This window comes from Macaca nemestrina, chromosome 15 (genome assembly GCF_043159975.1).
Source record: "Macaca nemestrina isolate mMacNem1 chromosome 15, mMacNem.hap1, whole genome shotgun sequence".
NCBI classification, from domain to species: Eukaryota; Metazoa; Chordata; class Mammalia; order Primates; family Cercopithecidae; genus Macaca; species Macaca nemestrina.
Window position 1 is genome coordinate 90840147 of NC_092139.1, and position 17291 is coordinate 90857437.

The 17291-nt window shown below is 46.8% G+C and overlaps 1 protein-coding gene across 14 annotated transcripts in view; it reads right to left on the bottom strand.

Moving 5' to 3' along the window:
• Positions 1 to 17291, bottom strand: part of LOC105497407 (calcineurin binding protein 1) — a 165848-nt gene that overhangs the window by 125570 nt on the left and 22987 nt on the right. For all 14 annotated transcript variants that reach the window (XM_011768474.3, XM_011768470.1, XM_011768473.3 and 11 more), the window contains 6 exons: positions 15707 to 15841; positions 13886 to 14066; positions 7463 to 7592; positions 5707 to 5856; positions 1504 to 1790; positions 303 to 471 (listed from right to left, as the gene is read on the bottom strand). In XM_011768474.3, the coding sequence (XP_011766776.1) occupies positions 303 to 471; positions 1504 to 1790; positions 5707 to 5856; positions 7463 to 7592; positions 13886 to 14066; positions 15707 to 15841 (1052 nt within the window). The remainder of the gene's footprint in view (positions 1 to 302; positions 472 to 1503; positions 1791 to 5706; positions 5857 to 7462; positions 7593 to 13885; positions 14067 to 15706; positions 15842 to 17291) is intronic.

Consider the following 17291-nt stretch of genomic DNA (forward strand, 5'->3'; position numbering starts at 1 on the left):
TGCCTCCCAGCAACAATTAGATGTCTTGTAAATACACAGGGACATGAGTATGTTCCTTCTAGCTCTCAAAAGATGAACAAGTCAAAGCTCCTGCCTTCAGGAATTTCAGAGGTGGGGAGAAGCAAGAAAAATCCAAGATCCCACTCCAGTGAGATTTGTGCTTCAGACATCTGCACAGATGTTATGGGAACACAAAGGAGGAGATCAGAAAAGAGGGTTGCAATGGAATGAGAAATGTTATTGATGGTGTATGCTGGAGGTTTGTGGGTTTGTTTCTGACAATCAGAAAAAATACACAGTACCTGGACGGCAAGAACTTCATCAGAAGCTCCTGGAAGTCTACTTTCTCTTCTTTTTTGCACTTGGTGTTTCGGACACGGGCAGACCGCCGTTTTGCTGTTTCTCCACTCTCTTCTGAAATCTTCTTCCGTTTTACCCCTTTCTTGGACTTATCTCCCCCAGAAATATCACCTTCACAAAGAATGCAAATTAAAATCTTACACGGTGGCAGGGGTGAAAAAAACGCACCATACAGACACATCAATCTCCCTCTTTTATAAATCTACTAGCATTAAACTCTTCGACATTCAAAAAATGTTCCATCTCTTCTTCAACAACAAAGAATCCCGAGTAAAATTAATTTGAAACCCCTTAACTCTCACACCTTTCTTGACTTCACAGGACCCACAAGCCAGATTTCAAGATTACTTTCCACAGTTACAAAGCAAGCAACACCCTCACCCTCCCATCCCCTCACTGGTCGGCTGAACTTTGGGGTCTCACCTGATATACCCAGAACAGAGAAAGTGAGTGGCTCTGACCCTACCCAGGACCCTCTGAGGACTCAGCAATATGATAAGAGCAAAAAAACAGTATGAACTATATGGCAACGGAAGAATGTCATGTATGATTAAGTAAAAAAGAGACAACCACGTGCATGTTTATTCAGAAACTTCTATATCTACCAGATTTTCTTTTTTTCAGTGACATAGAAATCAAGAAAAGGCTCAGAAGCTTTTGTCAAAAACTTCTGACAACTCTAGCAATAATAAAAATCAATAAAACATACGGTGGTTGGTGACTTTGCTGACTTTGTTTTCTAAGATCAAAGAACTCAGGAGGTACACCGTCAGCAAGAGAGCAGGACCAGCAGAGGGGACCTTTGCCAGCTTCCATGTTACGAGTAAGAGCGACCTTCATGCCAGAATGTGGCAGCCAAGGCACTAAACGGTCCTGGGGGAACTATCAAGGAGCAGGAGCTGCATCCTGATCCCCCGTTCCCCCTCACTGCAGGGACTTCAGAGCTGAAATGGCCCTGACAGGCAGTGGCACTGTGAGCAGGCTGAGAGGCTCCTCTAGGGCTGGGGGCTCCCACTTCCACTTGAGTCATGAGTGTCAGCATGACCCTTCTCTCTAAAGAGGCAGGACTCCCCAACAGTCTCATTCCTGCTGGGTTCAGTAAACAGGGTCTCTCCAGAAGCCAAATTCAGGGGGCCTGCTTACCCATAGGAGCGCCTGTCTCCAACAGACCAGGACTGTGCAGTGGGAAGCTGGTTGTAGCCACGGAGGTGTAGGAGACCACAGGCTCAGTGACAGCCACAGCTGGGCTGGTGCTGACAGTGCTTGGCTGGATCACATTAACTGGCGTTACCACCACGGAGGATGCAAGAGGCTGGCTGGGGTCCTGGTAGTCCGACAAATCAATCCTCTTGCCAAGGCTGGGACGTGGGGGCTCGCAGGTGGTGAGATGATTGTACATGGCCAGCAAGCTCTCTCCGAGGCACTTCCAGCTACAGGGAGAGGGCCACAACACCTGATCACCACCCTGTCAGAGGAATACTCCAAGCATAGGGAAAAATGGCCTGCCTGCACAGAGGCAGCAGAGCTGCTCCTGGAGCTACCACCTCCATGGGGGTGGGGGAGGTGATCAAGGTTTCACCACTGCCGTAACTGATGAAATCTTGAGTCTAACACGGCTGAACTGAAGGTGCAGCCGCCAAAGCTGGACCAGGGACCTGGCATCCACCTGCACCTCACTGCAGCAGAAGCCCCATAAGCATCTTGGCCTGAGGCACTTTCAGACTCAACAAGGCATGTATGAAATCCATTGACTCACTTCCAAAACTCCTCCCCAGGAAGGTCAAGTCTTTAAAACACTTGTGGAACTTCTCTGCTGCCACTAATCTGTTTCATGCGGACAGCCTGTTGGGGACTGCCAACAGGGACATGGTCTATAAGAATTTGGACCATGGGCAGGGCCCGTTGGGAGCAGCATCTCAGTGGATTTACCAAACGGGCTGGAGCCTGCTGGATGGCAACAGGAGACTGTTGTGTGTTTTGTTGGGGTATGGTATGGTGTGTTATATTGTGTTTTGTATTTCACATTCTGTGTTGTGTGTTCTGTGTTGGGTTCAAGGTTGTGTGTTGTCTACTATGCTGCGTGGTATGCTACCATGTATCCATTTATCCATCCCTTAATTGCTTCTAATGCCTCAGGCTAAAGACCAACTGCTCAGCCTGGCCTCATGGTGCTGCACAGCCTCGTCTCACACCACCTCCTGCACTCCTGCTACGTTAGCTCTCTTTCAGTTCCTTAAACAAAATCACACTCTCACATCCCACTGGGCCTTTGGGCTGGCTTCCCTCTGCCCAGATGCAACGTACCCTCCCACAGCATAGCCCTCTGTCTAGCCAATGCCTGTACCTCGGTCAGACCGCAGCTCCACCACCCAGCCTTCCCCAACCCCTAGAGCAGCAGGAACCTTGTTCAGAGGCCCTCCAGCACTGTGCTTCTCTCCTCACAGCCCTTATCAGCTTGAGGCATGTGCTCCTTTCTCTGGGTAACTGACAACCCCCGGGATCACTTGTAGCAAGGGACCAGGCCCTGCCACACTGCGCCCCTAGCACAGAGCACAGTCCTCTGCACAGAGCCAGCATCCAGGAAGTGTTGAGAAAGGAATAAAAGAACAGTGCTTCAGGCTGGCACGGTGGTTCATGCCTGTACTCCCAACATTTTGAGAGACCGAGACGGGTAGATCACCTAAGGTCAAGAGTTCGAGACCAGCCTGACCAACATGGTGAAATCCCGTTTCTACTAGAAATACCAAAAATTAGCCAGGCATGGTGGCGCATATCTGTAATTCCGATTACTTGGGAGGCTGAGGCAGGAGAATTGCTTGAACCTGGGAGGCAGAAGTTGCAGTGAGCCAAGATTGCACCACTGCACTCCAGCCTGGGCAACAGAGCGAGACCCTGTCTCAAGAAAAAAAAAGGACAGTGCTCGCCGGGCACAGTGGCTCACCCCTGTAATCCCAGCACTTTAGGAGGCCAAGGTGGGCAGATCACAAGGTCAGGAGATCGAGACCATCCTGGCTAACACCATGAGACCCCGTCTCTACTAAAAATTAAAAAAATTAGCTGGGCGTGGTGGTGGGCGCCTGTAGTCCCAGTTACACGGGAGGCTGAGGCAGGAGAATGCCGTGAACCCGGGAGGCAGACCTTGCAGTGAGCCAAGATCACGCCACTGCACTCCAGCCTGGGCGACAGAGCGAGATTCCATCTCAAAAAAAAAACAAAAAAAAAAAACAAAAAAAAAAAAGAAAGAAAAAGGAAAAAAAAGGACAGTGCTTCAAAATCCAGAATCTAAATAATGGAGGCTCCCAGGGCTACAAGGAATTTCTTCTTTTTCCTGCCTTCCGTTAATGTTACATTTAGACAGGAAGAATTTGCTCACTGGCTGGGTTGTGTCAAATGCCTTAAATACACCATTTCCCTTACTCGTGCCTTGCTCTTGCTCATGTCTACTAGGCACTGAGGAAACCAGGGGTGGTAAACTGTGCCCTGCAGCACATTTTGTTTTTTCTTTTTTTTTTTTTTTTGAGATGGGGGTCTTGCTCTGTCACCCAGGCTGGAGTGCAGTGGTGCCATCACAGCTCACTGCAGCCTTGACTTCCCAGGTTCAAGCAATCCTCCCCTTTCAGTCTCCCAAGTAGCTGGAACTACAGGTATATGCCACCATATCTGGCTAATTTTGTTTATTTTTTGTAGAGATGAGGTCTCACTATGTTGCCCAGGCTGGTCTTGAACTCTTGACTCATACTATGTTGCCCAGGCTGGACTTGAACTCTTGATCCTCCGGCCTCAGCCTCCCAAAGTACTGGGATTATAGGCATGAGTCACCATGCCCAGCTGGTTTTCACATTTTTAAAAAATTGTTTTTAAAAAAAAAAGAAAAGAAAAAGAAGAAAAGAATATACAACATAAATTGTACATGGCTGACAAAGGCTAGTATGTTTACTATCTGGCTCTTTAAAGGAAAAGTTTTGCTGACCCCTAGAATAGATGGAGATTACTATAAAAGCATCATGTCCTCTGCTACCAGAGAGGAAATCTACACTCTTCCTTTAATGACCAAATCCCAAATTTAACTACTAAGTGTAACTCCCTCCTGCTTCCACTTAGCCCTCCCACTACACCATGGAGGGTGGCCACAGTGCCAGTTCCCAGCCCTCTGTTCTCCAGTCACATAGCCACAATCCCTTGTAGTGTTCTCAGGCCTTTTCCTCCTTCACTGTAACAGGGAGGCACCCTAGGGCCCTTCCAAAACCCCAACCCTGTAGTTGGGGAGCACACACTCAGATGGGAGAAAGACCCTAATCCAGCTGACAAAATACAAGAAATTGCACCAGACAGGAGTCCTAGAGCAGCCTGAAGAACAGCCCTTTCTTCCTGGCCATCTCGGTGCTCGTGTATGGAAATATTTCTGGGAAATTCCTGCTGAAACTCACAGCCAGTCATAATAATACGCATCAGAGCCAGCCCTTCCTGAGTGGGTGCTATGTGCTGCCTCTGCGCTAGCCCTACACATTTTATGTCATTATCATGACAACCCTACGAGAGAGATGTTGCTCTCCCCATTGCTAGGGAGTGGCTCCTAATGTCCCCAGAGTCATCCAATTCATAGCATTAGGAGTGCCAGGATTGGACCCAAGTCAGGTCAGTCTGATCCAGGCCAGAGCTCCCTCAGAGTAAGCAGACGGGGTGGAGGTAGTGGGTGGGGAGTAGAAATGGAATGCTACTGCTAAGTCATGCTAAACTTAACGATTCAATGTCAGAATTTTAAATACAGAAATTGAATTCCAGAGCTAGCTAAGGGACTAAACTACCCCAACTCCAGGGAACTGCCAATACCAATTTGCCCTTCCTGGAGAGAGAGAGACTCTCACATCATGGGGCTGGCAAGGACTATATTGAGGCCCATCTCGCAGGGCTCCCCACATGGCCCTACAGGGAAAACATGGACTTGAGAGCAGGGAAGCCCAGACCTGGGATTGTCTCTGGGCTCCCCATTTAACTGCTCTGAGCATCAGTTCCCTCCTGGCACGTGCTTGGCAAATGTTAGTTTCCATTCCCCTCCTAGATGGGACAGGCTGAGAAAGGCCTTACAGGAATGTGGCAGGTGGCTGGGGTCAAGAACAGCAACAGCAAAAAGGGACTGAGACTGGATGTACTTGAGAGAGAGCTGACCTGCTTCTTAGTAATGAAGCAAGCATGCACCTCCAACCATTTGGCCACTATGCACCCAGCCTCCATCCATACCACCAACCCAGGATCAAGCCTCAAGGTCTCTCCCTCCTGTGCAGGGCAGTATCCCACACCAGGGCCTATTGGCCGACCCAGCACTCCCAGAGACGCTAGACAACCTACGTCAAGAAAGGAATGGGTTGTACAAGTTTCAGGTCCGGCTCCTTCTCCCGCACAATCAGTGCTTGCCTCTTTTTTCGCAGCCCCAAGGCCTCATCTACAATCGCCTTCGTCTCAGCTGCACTCACCGAAACATCATGAATCGACATGTCACTAAAAGCATGTGAGACAGGGAGAAATTACGATGTTACAAACTAGAACCGAGGCTGAAATTTTACACACAAAAATGCATTTAGGTTAATACCTTTTAATGTGTATTGTTTCTTCCTATGAATAAAATAACCACTTAAGTCTGGCCTGGGGAGGGCAGTAAATAGCCTTCTTAATACCCACATACACTAGAAATGACTAATATTCTTTGTTCCTTTGACAATTCAAAACTGGGCAGAGAAAGGGTTTTCATATGTATTATCAGTATCATAATAATATCTGAAAAGCCACAGAAAAATAAAATCTTTCTCTCAATTATTATTAGAAAATCTTTAAAGAATTTAACTATCCTATACTGCCCATGCCAACAAAAAGTCATCGGACAAGTGAAGCTCACCAAAGTGTATCATGACCCAAAAATACATAAAGGGCAGGGGCTGGGAGGCCCTAGGTGTCCTCCCACAGACACACTTCTGAGGCAACCCAGCATCACCTGCCCTCCTGCCCACTGTCCTGGTGCTTCCCAGCAGGGTTACATTGCAGAACTACTCAGGAATTTATCTGTTTCATGTGCTTCTCATCTGTCTCCCTCACGAAGGTTAGCTCCCTCATGACAGATGTTCTCTCAGTTCCTATCTCTGCCAACAGGCAGTTCCCTCAGGAGAAGGACAGGCTCACAGGGGATAGACGCCAAGATAAATCACTACTAATCAACCCCTACAGGTGTGCTGCAGGGCCAAGGAAGACCAGAGGGCAGGAGGAGTTGGCTGGGCTGGAGGGCTCGGGGGAAGGGCAGCTAGAGCTCAGAAAGCAACAGAGAGGTGACCTGAGAAACAGATAAGTTCAAAAGCGAGCAGCTCTGAGGTGTAGCCCTGCTGGCAGGCATTAGGACAGTCTGGGCAAGAGGAGCAGGTATTGTTGGGTCACCTCAGAAGTGTGCCTGAGGGAGGACACCTGGCAAAGGAGGGGCAATGGCAGGACAGGTGGAGAGGTGGGAAGATGGCATGACAGTTTAGAGCGCAGTGGAAGCCAGGGTGAGAAGATAGGATGCCACACAATGGAACCACGCCTGGAAACTGCAAGGGAGTTGGCGCAGCCTTAACAAAAGGAGTCTGGGAGGGAAAAAGCAGGAGGTGAGGTGGGAGAACTATGGGGTCAGGCTGCAAAGAACCTCTTTGGTAAAGCAACTGAGCACGGGCTGTGTCCTAGAGTCAAGGCAGGGGTGGTACATGATCAGAAGCATGTTTGAGACACTGATCTTGGGCAGCCCTAGGAATAAAATCCTGGGAGGGGAAAGGCAGGAGGCAACCTGGGCAGCAGGCTGCCCCAAGCATCCAGAGGAGAGCTAGCGAACACTGAAAGCTGGCAGGGCAGCAGGAGAGGTGGGCAGCAGGCAGCCTGAGGAGGCCTTGCCAAGATTAGGTACAGGTGGGTGATAAACAAGGCAGCCCAAAGTCAGTTCACTAGATGAGGGGCTGCAGCAGGGCATGAAGCCCCAGAGCACAGGGGCTCCATCCATGGACCTGAGGGGAAAACGTGACGTGCTCCTGACCTTCACCAGCCACACAGGAGAGCGTGCACACATGGCATAGGAAGAAGAAGGACTTACCATTTGAGGAACATTCTGAGAGAGTCCTTCCGGAGACAAGGCTGCTCCTCAAAAATCTTCTCCTTGAGGACCAGTCCTTTGCTGTACCGGCAATCCTTCTCCAAAGCTTTGCAGATGAAGTACAGACATGCTGGCGGGGAAAGAAACAGTTTATGACTTCGGGGACTGTACTCAGAAGCTCTGGCCTTGCCAGTTAACATCAGGAAAATATTCCCACTCCTAGAATCAAAGAAATGCCTAGTAAACAATAATGAGATACCACTTGAACTAATTCAGTCAGGTTAGTAATAAGACCCAGAGTAGACTGGGCACTGCAAGGTGAGTAGAACCAAAGACTCTGGCAGAGGACAGACCATAGGATCTTTTTGGAGGACCACAGGCAATTACACACAGATCCTCGACCCAGGAATCCCACCTCTAGGAACTACTGCAAAAATCCAACAGGGCTCACAGTGATTATGTATTGGCTAATTGGAAAACAGCCTTCAAAAAATCTGGAAATAGCCAGGCACAGGGCTCACGCCTACAATCCCAGCACTCTAGAGGCCGAGTTGGGCAGGTCGCTTGAGCCCAGGAGTTGGAAACTAGCCTGGGCACCATGATGAAACCCCATCTCTACAAAAAATACAAAAATTAGTCAGGGTTGTTGGTGTACACCTGTAGTCTCAGCTACTCAGGAGGCTGATGCTTGAGAATCACTTCAGTGAGAATCGCTGGAGCCCAGGAGGTCGAAGCTACAGTGAGTTGTGATAGTACCATCGTACTCTAGCCTGGGCAACAGAGTAAGACCCTGTCTCAAGGAAAAAAAAAAATCTCGAAACCACTCTGTCCCACCATGGCACCTGGTTAAATAAATTATGTCCAATTCATACAATGGGTTGCCAAGCAGCCACTACAGAGATGGTCGAGGAGTGTGCTTACTGACCAGAAAGAAGGCCAAGATACAGTACTGGGAAGAAGCAGGAGACAAAAGAGGTCACATAGTGTGATTCCACTATACACATAAAACTGATTGAATTTTGCTTACCTGTATTTTCCAATTTTCCTTTTTAAAAAAAAAAAAACCCACTATTAAAGCTGCTACCTACATTTTTTTTTTTTTTTTTTTTTTTTGAGACGGAGTCTCGCTCTGTCACCCAGGCTGGAGTGCAGTGGCACGATCTCCACTGACTGCAAGCTCCGTCTCCCGGGTCTCCTGCCTCAGCCTCCCGAGTAGCTGGGACTACAGGCGCCCGCCACCTCGCCCGGCTAGTTTTTTGTATTTTTTAGTAGAGACGAGGTTTCACCGTGTTAGCCAGGATGGTCTCGATCTCCTGACCTCGTGATCCGCCCGTCTCGGCCTCCCAAAGTGTTGGGATTACAGGCTTGAGCCACCGCGCCCGGCCGCAATTTAAGACATGTACATCATTCATGTCAACGTAATAAAGAGCCTCCTCAAGGTATTAATCTGGAAAGCCTGTGCCAACTCCAGCTCCTCCAGGAATGGAGACACTAACAGGTAAACACACAGAAAAAAATGGGATGGCATGGATTCACAAAGCAGAACTATGATATAAATTATGAAAGCTTTCAGTACTTGTAATTGGGAACAGTCCAGGTCTCACCAGTGAACACACAGAGAAACAGCATACTGCAGCAGGGTGCCAGCTCTGCCCAGACACTGGGACCACTATCATGCCCTGCCCAACTTCTCAGTTTGGTGCGGGTGGACTGCAAGTCACTCCTACCAAGAATAACTAGAAAATGAAGCACCTAAGAGTGAGAAGCAACACAGGGAGGAAAACCAGAGCACAAGTAGAAATCTGCACATGGAAGCCTTGGGAGAGGAGGAAGTGATGCGCTCCTAGTGTGCTTGGCAGGAGAGAGCAGAGACTGGCCACAATGCTCAGCAGGGCCTCACGCCCCAAGGTGCACAAAGGCTGTGCAGCCTGTGAGCAAGGAGAGGTCTGTACAATCCCAGCACAGTCTAAGCTGCTCAACAGATGGTCCAAAGGTGCCTGCATCAGCCAAATAAGGGACATGGTTTCTCTGAGACCACATGAAACTTGAAGGGTGGCCATCAATGACTTCCAGAGAGAAAACCCAGAAGGCACTGAGCACTTGGATGATGCTGGTTCTCAGTAGGCACATTAGCTGTAGCAAGTTAAACTCACTAGCCACCCTACAGTCCTGCAGAGGGGAGGCCTGGGAAATCTTAGAACAAGAGGCAATCATCAGGCCTTAACCCAGCAGCATTCCTCCCTACTCATATCAAATGTATAAAATGCCCTGAGAGTCAATTTAACATGCTGCTTTAATTTTTTTGTTTAAATGACTGTCAAATCTATCAGGGCTCTCACAGGTATATGTATCAGTTCAGTCCCTGTTATGATTAATTGTATGTGTCTATTTGACTGGGCTACAGCATATCCAGACTTTGGCCAAATATTATTTTTGGTGTGTCTGTGAGGGTGTCTTTGCATGAAATTAACATTTAAATCAGTAGAATGAGTAAAGCAGATTGCCCTCCCTAATATGGGAGGGTTTCATCCAATCAGTTGAAGGCCTAAACAGAACAAAAAGGCTGATCTTCCCCCGAGTAAGAGAATTTTTCTGCCTGACTGCCTTTGAACTGGGACATTGGGTTTTTTCCCCCTACCTTCTCACTAAAACCAAAACATCAGCTCTTCCTGGGCCTGCCAGCCTATAGACTGAAAGTGTACCATCAATTCTCCTGGTTCTCAGGCCTTTGGACTTGGACTGGAACTATACACCATCACTCCTGGGTCTGCAGCTTGCTGACTCACCCTCTAAATCTTGGAACTTATCAGCTACCAATACCACATGAGCCAATTCCTTATAATAAATTTCTTTCTATATACTTACATACATCCTACTAGTTCTGTTTCTCTGGAGAACCCTAATACAATGCTCCAACCCAAATCTTCCCACAAAGACTTGAGTTTACCAAGCATAACTTCTCCTACAATGAGAGAGGGGTACAAAGAACTAAAGAAGTTGGTAGGGAAGGAAGGCTGAACCCCAAAGATGGTCCCAAACTGTAGGAGGAGCATCCAAGAAGAGATTAAAAGCCTCCAGAAGAAGAAACTGCTAGAGTCAAAACACGGCCTTGTAGAACTATCATATTCTGCTGGTGGGAGTGAAATGAGGGGCAACCTACAGAATGAGTGCATATGTTCACTGAAAGACATATACAAGAATGTTCACAGCAGGTTATGACTAAGAACCCAAATCTGGAAATAACCCAAATGCCCACGTACAGAATGGCTACATTGTACAAACGCACATAATAGACTACACAAAAATAAAACGTAGTGACTGCTGTGCCCCACATGGGTGCGCTCACAGGCAGGATGACAAGCAGAAGGGGCCAGGCTAAGGAAAGCACACATTTTCCTTAAAAGGAACTGACTCTACCTAGAGAAAGTTCAACAACAGGCAAAGTTCATCTTTGGTGACAAAAAGGAGAAATCAAGGTTGCCTTAGAAGGTTGTAAAAAGTGGAAGGGACCCAAAGTAACCTGCCTCCTGGGGCGCTGCACATGAGCTGTATCTTGACATGTTTTCACGTATACAAACTGACAGGTCTCAGATTTATGCACCTTATTGTATGTATGTTTTGCCTCAATTAAAAAGATTTAAAAAGTGGTTATGGAGAACAAGAACTGGAGGTGAGAAGGTTGAGCAAGGCCTCATCTATCTCAACACATTCTATCCTATTCCTATTTGTCTTTTTAAAAGGAAGAGAAAAAAAAGACTCTCCAGCCTCCAGAGCTGAGAGAAATAAATTCTCGTTTAAGCTACCCAATCTATCATATTTTGTTATAGCAGCATGAACTAAGACAGAAAGTGGTACCAACAAGTGGGCTGCTGTCGTAACAAATATCTAAAAATGTGGAAACAATTATTTTTTAAATTTTGTTTAGAGACAGGGTTTTGCTCTGTAGCCCAGGCTGGAGTGCAGTGGCACAATCACGGCTCATTGTAACCTCTAACTCCTGGGTTCAGGTGATCCTTCCAAGTAGCTGGGACTACAGGTGTGCACCACCCCGCCCAGCTAATTTAAAAAAACATATTTTTAAATGGGGTTTCACTATCTTGCCCAGGCTGTTCTTAAACTTCTAGGCTCAAGCAATCCTCCCATCTCAGCCCCCTAGAGTGTTGGGACTACACGCATGAGCTACCACGTCTGGTGTTGGAAAGAGCTTTAGAACTGGGGATAGGCTTAAAGAGTTTTGAGGAGTACACTGGAAAAAGTGAATATTGGTATGTAAGGATTGTTAAAGGTGATTCTGGGCCAGGCGCAGTGGCTCACAGCCTCCCAGCACTTTGGGAGGCCAAGGCGGGTAGATCATGAGGTCAGGAGACTGAGAACATCCTGGCTAATACAGTGAAACCCCATCTCTACTAAAAATACAAAAACAAAAAATTAGCCAGGCTTGGCGGTGGGTGCCTGTAGTGCCAGCTACTCCGGAGGCTGAGGTGGGAGAATGGCATGAACCTGGGAGGTGGAGCTTGCAACGAGCTGAGATCATGCCACCGAACTCCAGCCTGGGCGACAAAGTGAGACTCCGTCTCAAAAAAAAAAAAAAAAAGGCGATTCTGACGAGGGCTCAGAAAGAAGAGAAGAGAAGAAGTACAGAGACAGCTTCCATCTTCCTAGAGAATAAATAATCATGTACAGAACGTTCATAGAAATATAAACATCAAGGGCAATTCTGCTGAGATCTCAAATGGAAATAAAGAACATGCTATTGGACAATGAAGAAAAGATGATCCTTGTTATAAAGTAGCAAAGCACTTGGCTGAATTATGTCTATGTTCTAGTGTTTTGTGGAAGGTAGAACTTGTAAGCAATGAAATTTTGGCTATTTTGCTGAGACTTCTAAGCAAAGCATTAAAGGCATAGCCCAGTTCCTCCTGGCTGCTTATACCAAAATGCTAAGATAGAGAAAATAAGAAGGCATTGTTAAGCAAAAAGGAACCAGAACTTAAAGATTTAGAAAATTCTGTCTATCCATACTGCAAAAATTGAGAAAGTTTGTTCTGAGAACACTATGCATGTGGCTGACCAACAATTTCCTTATAAGATCAGTGGGGGTATGAACCACAGATTTAATCAGGTACCTCAGCAGAAGCCAGAAAGGTGGGATTATACCGGCAGAAACACTGCTAGTGGGGACTAATGGGAACAAAAAAATGAGAAAGAATGAAAGAACATCAAGAATATATGTTATCCTTCAAGGAAAAGGAAGAAGAACCTCAAAGGTGATTCAAAGATCATCTGAGCTGCCACTCCCACCACAAACCAAGAGGCTAGGGCTAGTTCCTTAAAGGGTGGGGCCACTTCGCCAGTTTGCATAGGCCAGGAGGTCTCAACCTAGCATCTTGCCAAGCCAAAAGGGTGGGGCTTGTCCCTCTACCTACGTGCTATGAGGGTGATGTTGCCACCTCAGTGGGCATCAAGGGCGGAGCAAAGAGAATTATTCCTGAGCCTTAGGACCTCAAATTTGCCTTGCTAAGTTTGCTAAGTTTTGGGACCCATCACCCTTTCCTGCTTCCCTATTTTTTCCTGTTGGAATGGAAATGTTTATCCTGTATCTGTTCCACCATTGTATTTTGGAAGCACATAATTTATCTGTATTCACAAGTTTACAACTGTAGAGGAATTTTGTCTCAGGATGAATTGTACCTCAAGTCTTACCCACATTTGATTTAGATAATATTTATTTTTGTTTCGTTTTGTTTTTGAGACAGGGTTTCACTGTGTCACCCAGACAGGAGTGTGGTTGCACAACCTCGACTCACTGCAGCCTCAACCTCCCAGACTGAAGCAATCCTCCCACCTCAGCCTCCCGAGTAGCGGGGATGACAGTCATGCACCATCAAGCCCGGTTAATTTCTGTATTTTTTGAAGAGATGGGGTTTCACCATGTTCCCCAGGCTGGTCTCAAACTCCTGGGCTCAAGTGATCTGCCTGCCTTGGCCTCCTAAAGTGCTGGGATTACAGGCGTGAGGCAACATACCCAGCCAATTTCTTTAAGCCACCCAATCTATGGTATTTTTTTAATGGCAGCCCAAACAGACTAAGACACACAAAATGGGACAGTGCAGGGAGGAAATAAGATAGCCATTTCTTCTGTCAAACAAACAAAACCTTGCAAAGCAAAAAAAAAATAAAATAAAATTAGACAGCCAAAAGTAAAATCATTCAGAAAACATGCTACTTTATTACTACAAGGCATTTAACAAATCAAGAAAGAGATGCAGAATAAAGCAGAAATCTAAGAACATTTCCATTCTCCCTGACAGTCTGGCAAAGCCCTTCAGTGTTAACTTTGGCTTTCAGTTTATCCAAATTACCTTTCCTCTGCTGTTCCAAAAACCACTGGCACATGGAAGAAAGCATTAAAGCATGACTCACTTGTGTAATCACTGAGGGTGTACAGGACAGTGATTAGGTTATCCAAGCAAGGCCAGTGGTCAGGATTGCACCGCAGCCCTTCCTCAAAAGCATGGCGAGCCAGGGGTATCCGGATGAGCCTCAGGGCCACATGTCCAATCTTATACCACAGGTTGACGTCTGTGGAGTCCAGCATCACTGCCTGGAAGCAACACAAGCAGAGGGCAAACACAAACACACACACACACACACACACACACACACACACACACACACACACACACACACACACAGAGTCAGATCTCTCCTTGAGCAGGCACCCCGGGGATGGGAGGAGCACAGCACTGGCACAGCCACTCGAACTACCCAGGGAAATGGCAAAAGTGCCATGACTATCTTATAACTGACAAGCAATGCCAGCTCATCTTTCCTGGAGTCACATGTTTCCAAGATCTAGAGCAATAATGACACATAAAAAGTTACAGGGACCAAGTTATTTAACTTAGAACTTTTTAAAAAAAAATTTCTTTTTTGAGACTGAGTCTCACTTTACTTCCCAGGCAAGAGTGCAGTAGTGTGATTATAACTCACTGCATCCTCAAACTTCTGGGCTCAAGCAATCCTCTCGCCTCAGCTTCCTGAGTAGCTGAGGCTACAGTGGCACATCACCACACCCAGCTAATTTGCAATTTTTTTTGTACAGACATGGCCTTAGTATGTTGCCCAGGCTTGTCTCAAACTCCTAGCCTCAAGTGATCTCCTGCCTCAGTCTCCCCATTTTCTTGATATATTTTGTCAATCTGAATATCTATATTCCTTACATATTTAATAAGTAAAAGAAGTAAAAGGAGAAGAAAGAAAATATGGGCCAGGCATGGTGGCTCACACCTGTAATCCCACTTTGGGAGGCTGAGGTGGGCAGAATGCTTGAGTCCAACAGTTCGAGAGCAGCCTGGGTAACATGGCGAAACTCCATTTCTATTAAAAATACAAAAAATTAGCTGGGTGTGGTGGTGCATGTCTATAGTCCCAGCTACTTGGGGGCATGAGATCGGAGGATCGCTTGAGCCTAGGAGGTCGAGGCTGCAGTGAGCCCTGATTGTGCCACTGCACTCCAGCATGGACAACAGACTGAGACCCTGTCTTCAAAAAAACTTGAAAAAATGAGAGTCTTATGGGATTCAAGAAAATTCATGTACTTTGAAGACAAACCTCGGTTCACATCCCTGCTGCAACACTGATTAGCAGAATGATCCTGAGCCTCCATTTCCTCATCACTAAAGTGAGGATAAAGACTCCTTCCTTGCAAGATAGCATGAGGATTAGTGTACACATAGGAAGCAAATAGTGTAGTGTCTGGTGCTTTAGAGGTGCCCACAGACAGACTGATAGTAACATGAAATAACAGCAATACTATTATAGCTGGAAGTATTAACATATTGAATGCTCAGTTTCAGACTTTGGTTTTCATACTACTATGCATACCAACTCACTTAACTTTCACAACTACGCTCTTTTTTATTATTCCCACTATATTGGTGTAGACCTACAGACACCAAGAGACTGAATCACTCACTCACAGCCACACATGCACTGAGCAGCAAAGGAAGAATTCACACGCAGTCCTCTGCATCCAAGCACGTGCTCTGCCCCAGCCCCTGCTCTCCAGGCCTGGTCAGTACTAATTGTTATCACCTATGGACCTACCCTAGAGCCTTGGGTACTATAGCTTGGTGATCCACCACTACAAACTCTTCTTTTTGGCCCACAAGACCCCAACCTCATCCTCTCCACCAAGAGCTTTCAAAACACCAAGGGAGCTAAGCACTGCCAAAACCACACCTCTAAGTAGAACTCCATGGCTGTCTCCAGATCCTCCCGCTGGGCTGCCAGCTGGGCCAAGTTCTTATATGTGGAATATTTCAGTATCAGCCCAGGGTGTTTCAACCCCTCTTTCTCATCACCGGATGAAACTGCCTGTGAACAAAACAGAAACAGAAGTGATAACTAGGCCTTGTAGCCTTAGCAAGCAGCCAGCAGGATACTTGCCTTCCAGGCTGGCCTCTGCTGCAGGCCCTTGAGCCAGTCTAGTGTTGTCCACCGCTGGAAAACGAAGGCACTGCACCATGTGTTCTTATAAGACCACTCCTACTCCAAGCACTCAGGGAAGAACAGACCACCTTGAGGTATTAATAGTTTGCAGACAGTCTGGGCATCCATAGAGATAGAGAGAAGCTGCCTCACCACTACTGCCATGCCTGAGGGTTCAAGCCTAGAGAATAACATTTACAGCATAGGTAGACCCAGCCAGCAGCTCCAGGTATAAGATAAAAGACAAGGTATGAGCAGGCTTTCTGGGGGCAAAGGCCTAGAGCTTCACCCCAGGCATTCCAGGATTAGGAATCAACAGGCTGAGCTCCTAACCCTATAACACATCACATGAGCATAGACAATTGTTAATTTAACTAAAACATTAGTGTCTAACCTCTGTAATTAAGAAAAATAATTCCTACCCTAAATATCAAGAGTTAAAGTGAGCTGAGGCCGGGCGCGGTGGCTCAAGCCTGTAATCCCAGCACTTTGGGAGGCCGAGACGGGCGGATCACGAGGTCAGGAGATCGAGACCATCCTGGCGAACACGGTGAAACCCCGTCTCTACTAAAGAAATACAAAAAACTAGCCGGGCGAGGTGGCAGGCGCCTGTAGTCCCAGCTACTCTGGAGGCTGAGGCTGGAGAATGGCGTGAACCCGGGAGGCGGAGCTTGCAGTGAGCTGAGATCCGGCCACTGCACTCCAGCCTGGGCTACAGAGCGAGACTCCGTCTCAAAAAAAAAATAAATAAATAAATAAAGTGAGCTGAAAGACTGTAGGAATTGCAAATATGTTTAATATGAAAAATTATTTCATTACAGCTTTAATGACCTTATATTCTAAGAAACTGCTGATTAGAAAACTATTGCTCCAACCACAGGACAAAGACTAAAACATTTTCTAACAGAAAAAACTCAGGGGCACCAAGAAGCTCTTTCCTGGGACAGGTGGCTTCCACACATTGCTCTTCATGTTCTGAACAGGTAAGACCCGAAGACATGCCACCCTCAGGAAGCATCCCTTGACTAATCCAAGAATCTACCTACCTCAGAGGTCTTAAGGAACTTCTTTAAGACTGAGAAGCTCAAATGAAGCCCCATTCAGTTATCTTCTACCATCATCTGACTTATCATACAAAAAGGCCTCCAAGAACCAGCTGACCAGGGCTGGATCCCAGGTACCTCTGTCCCTCCAGGTACAGAACTCTTCAAACAATAGTGGGAACAAATTTACAGAGACTGAGTGAGTCTACTTCAGACTAAACAGTCAGCAATACACATGCACATGCACATAACAGTGGATGCTCTTAACTAATCTCCACCTAACAGACTACCTA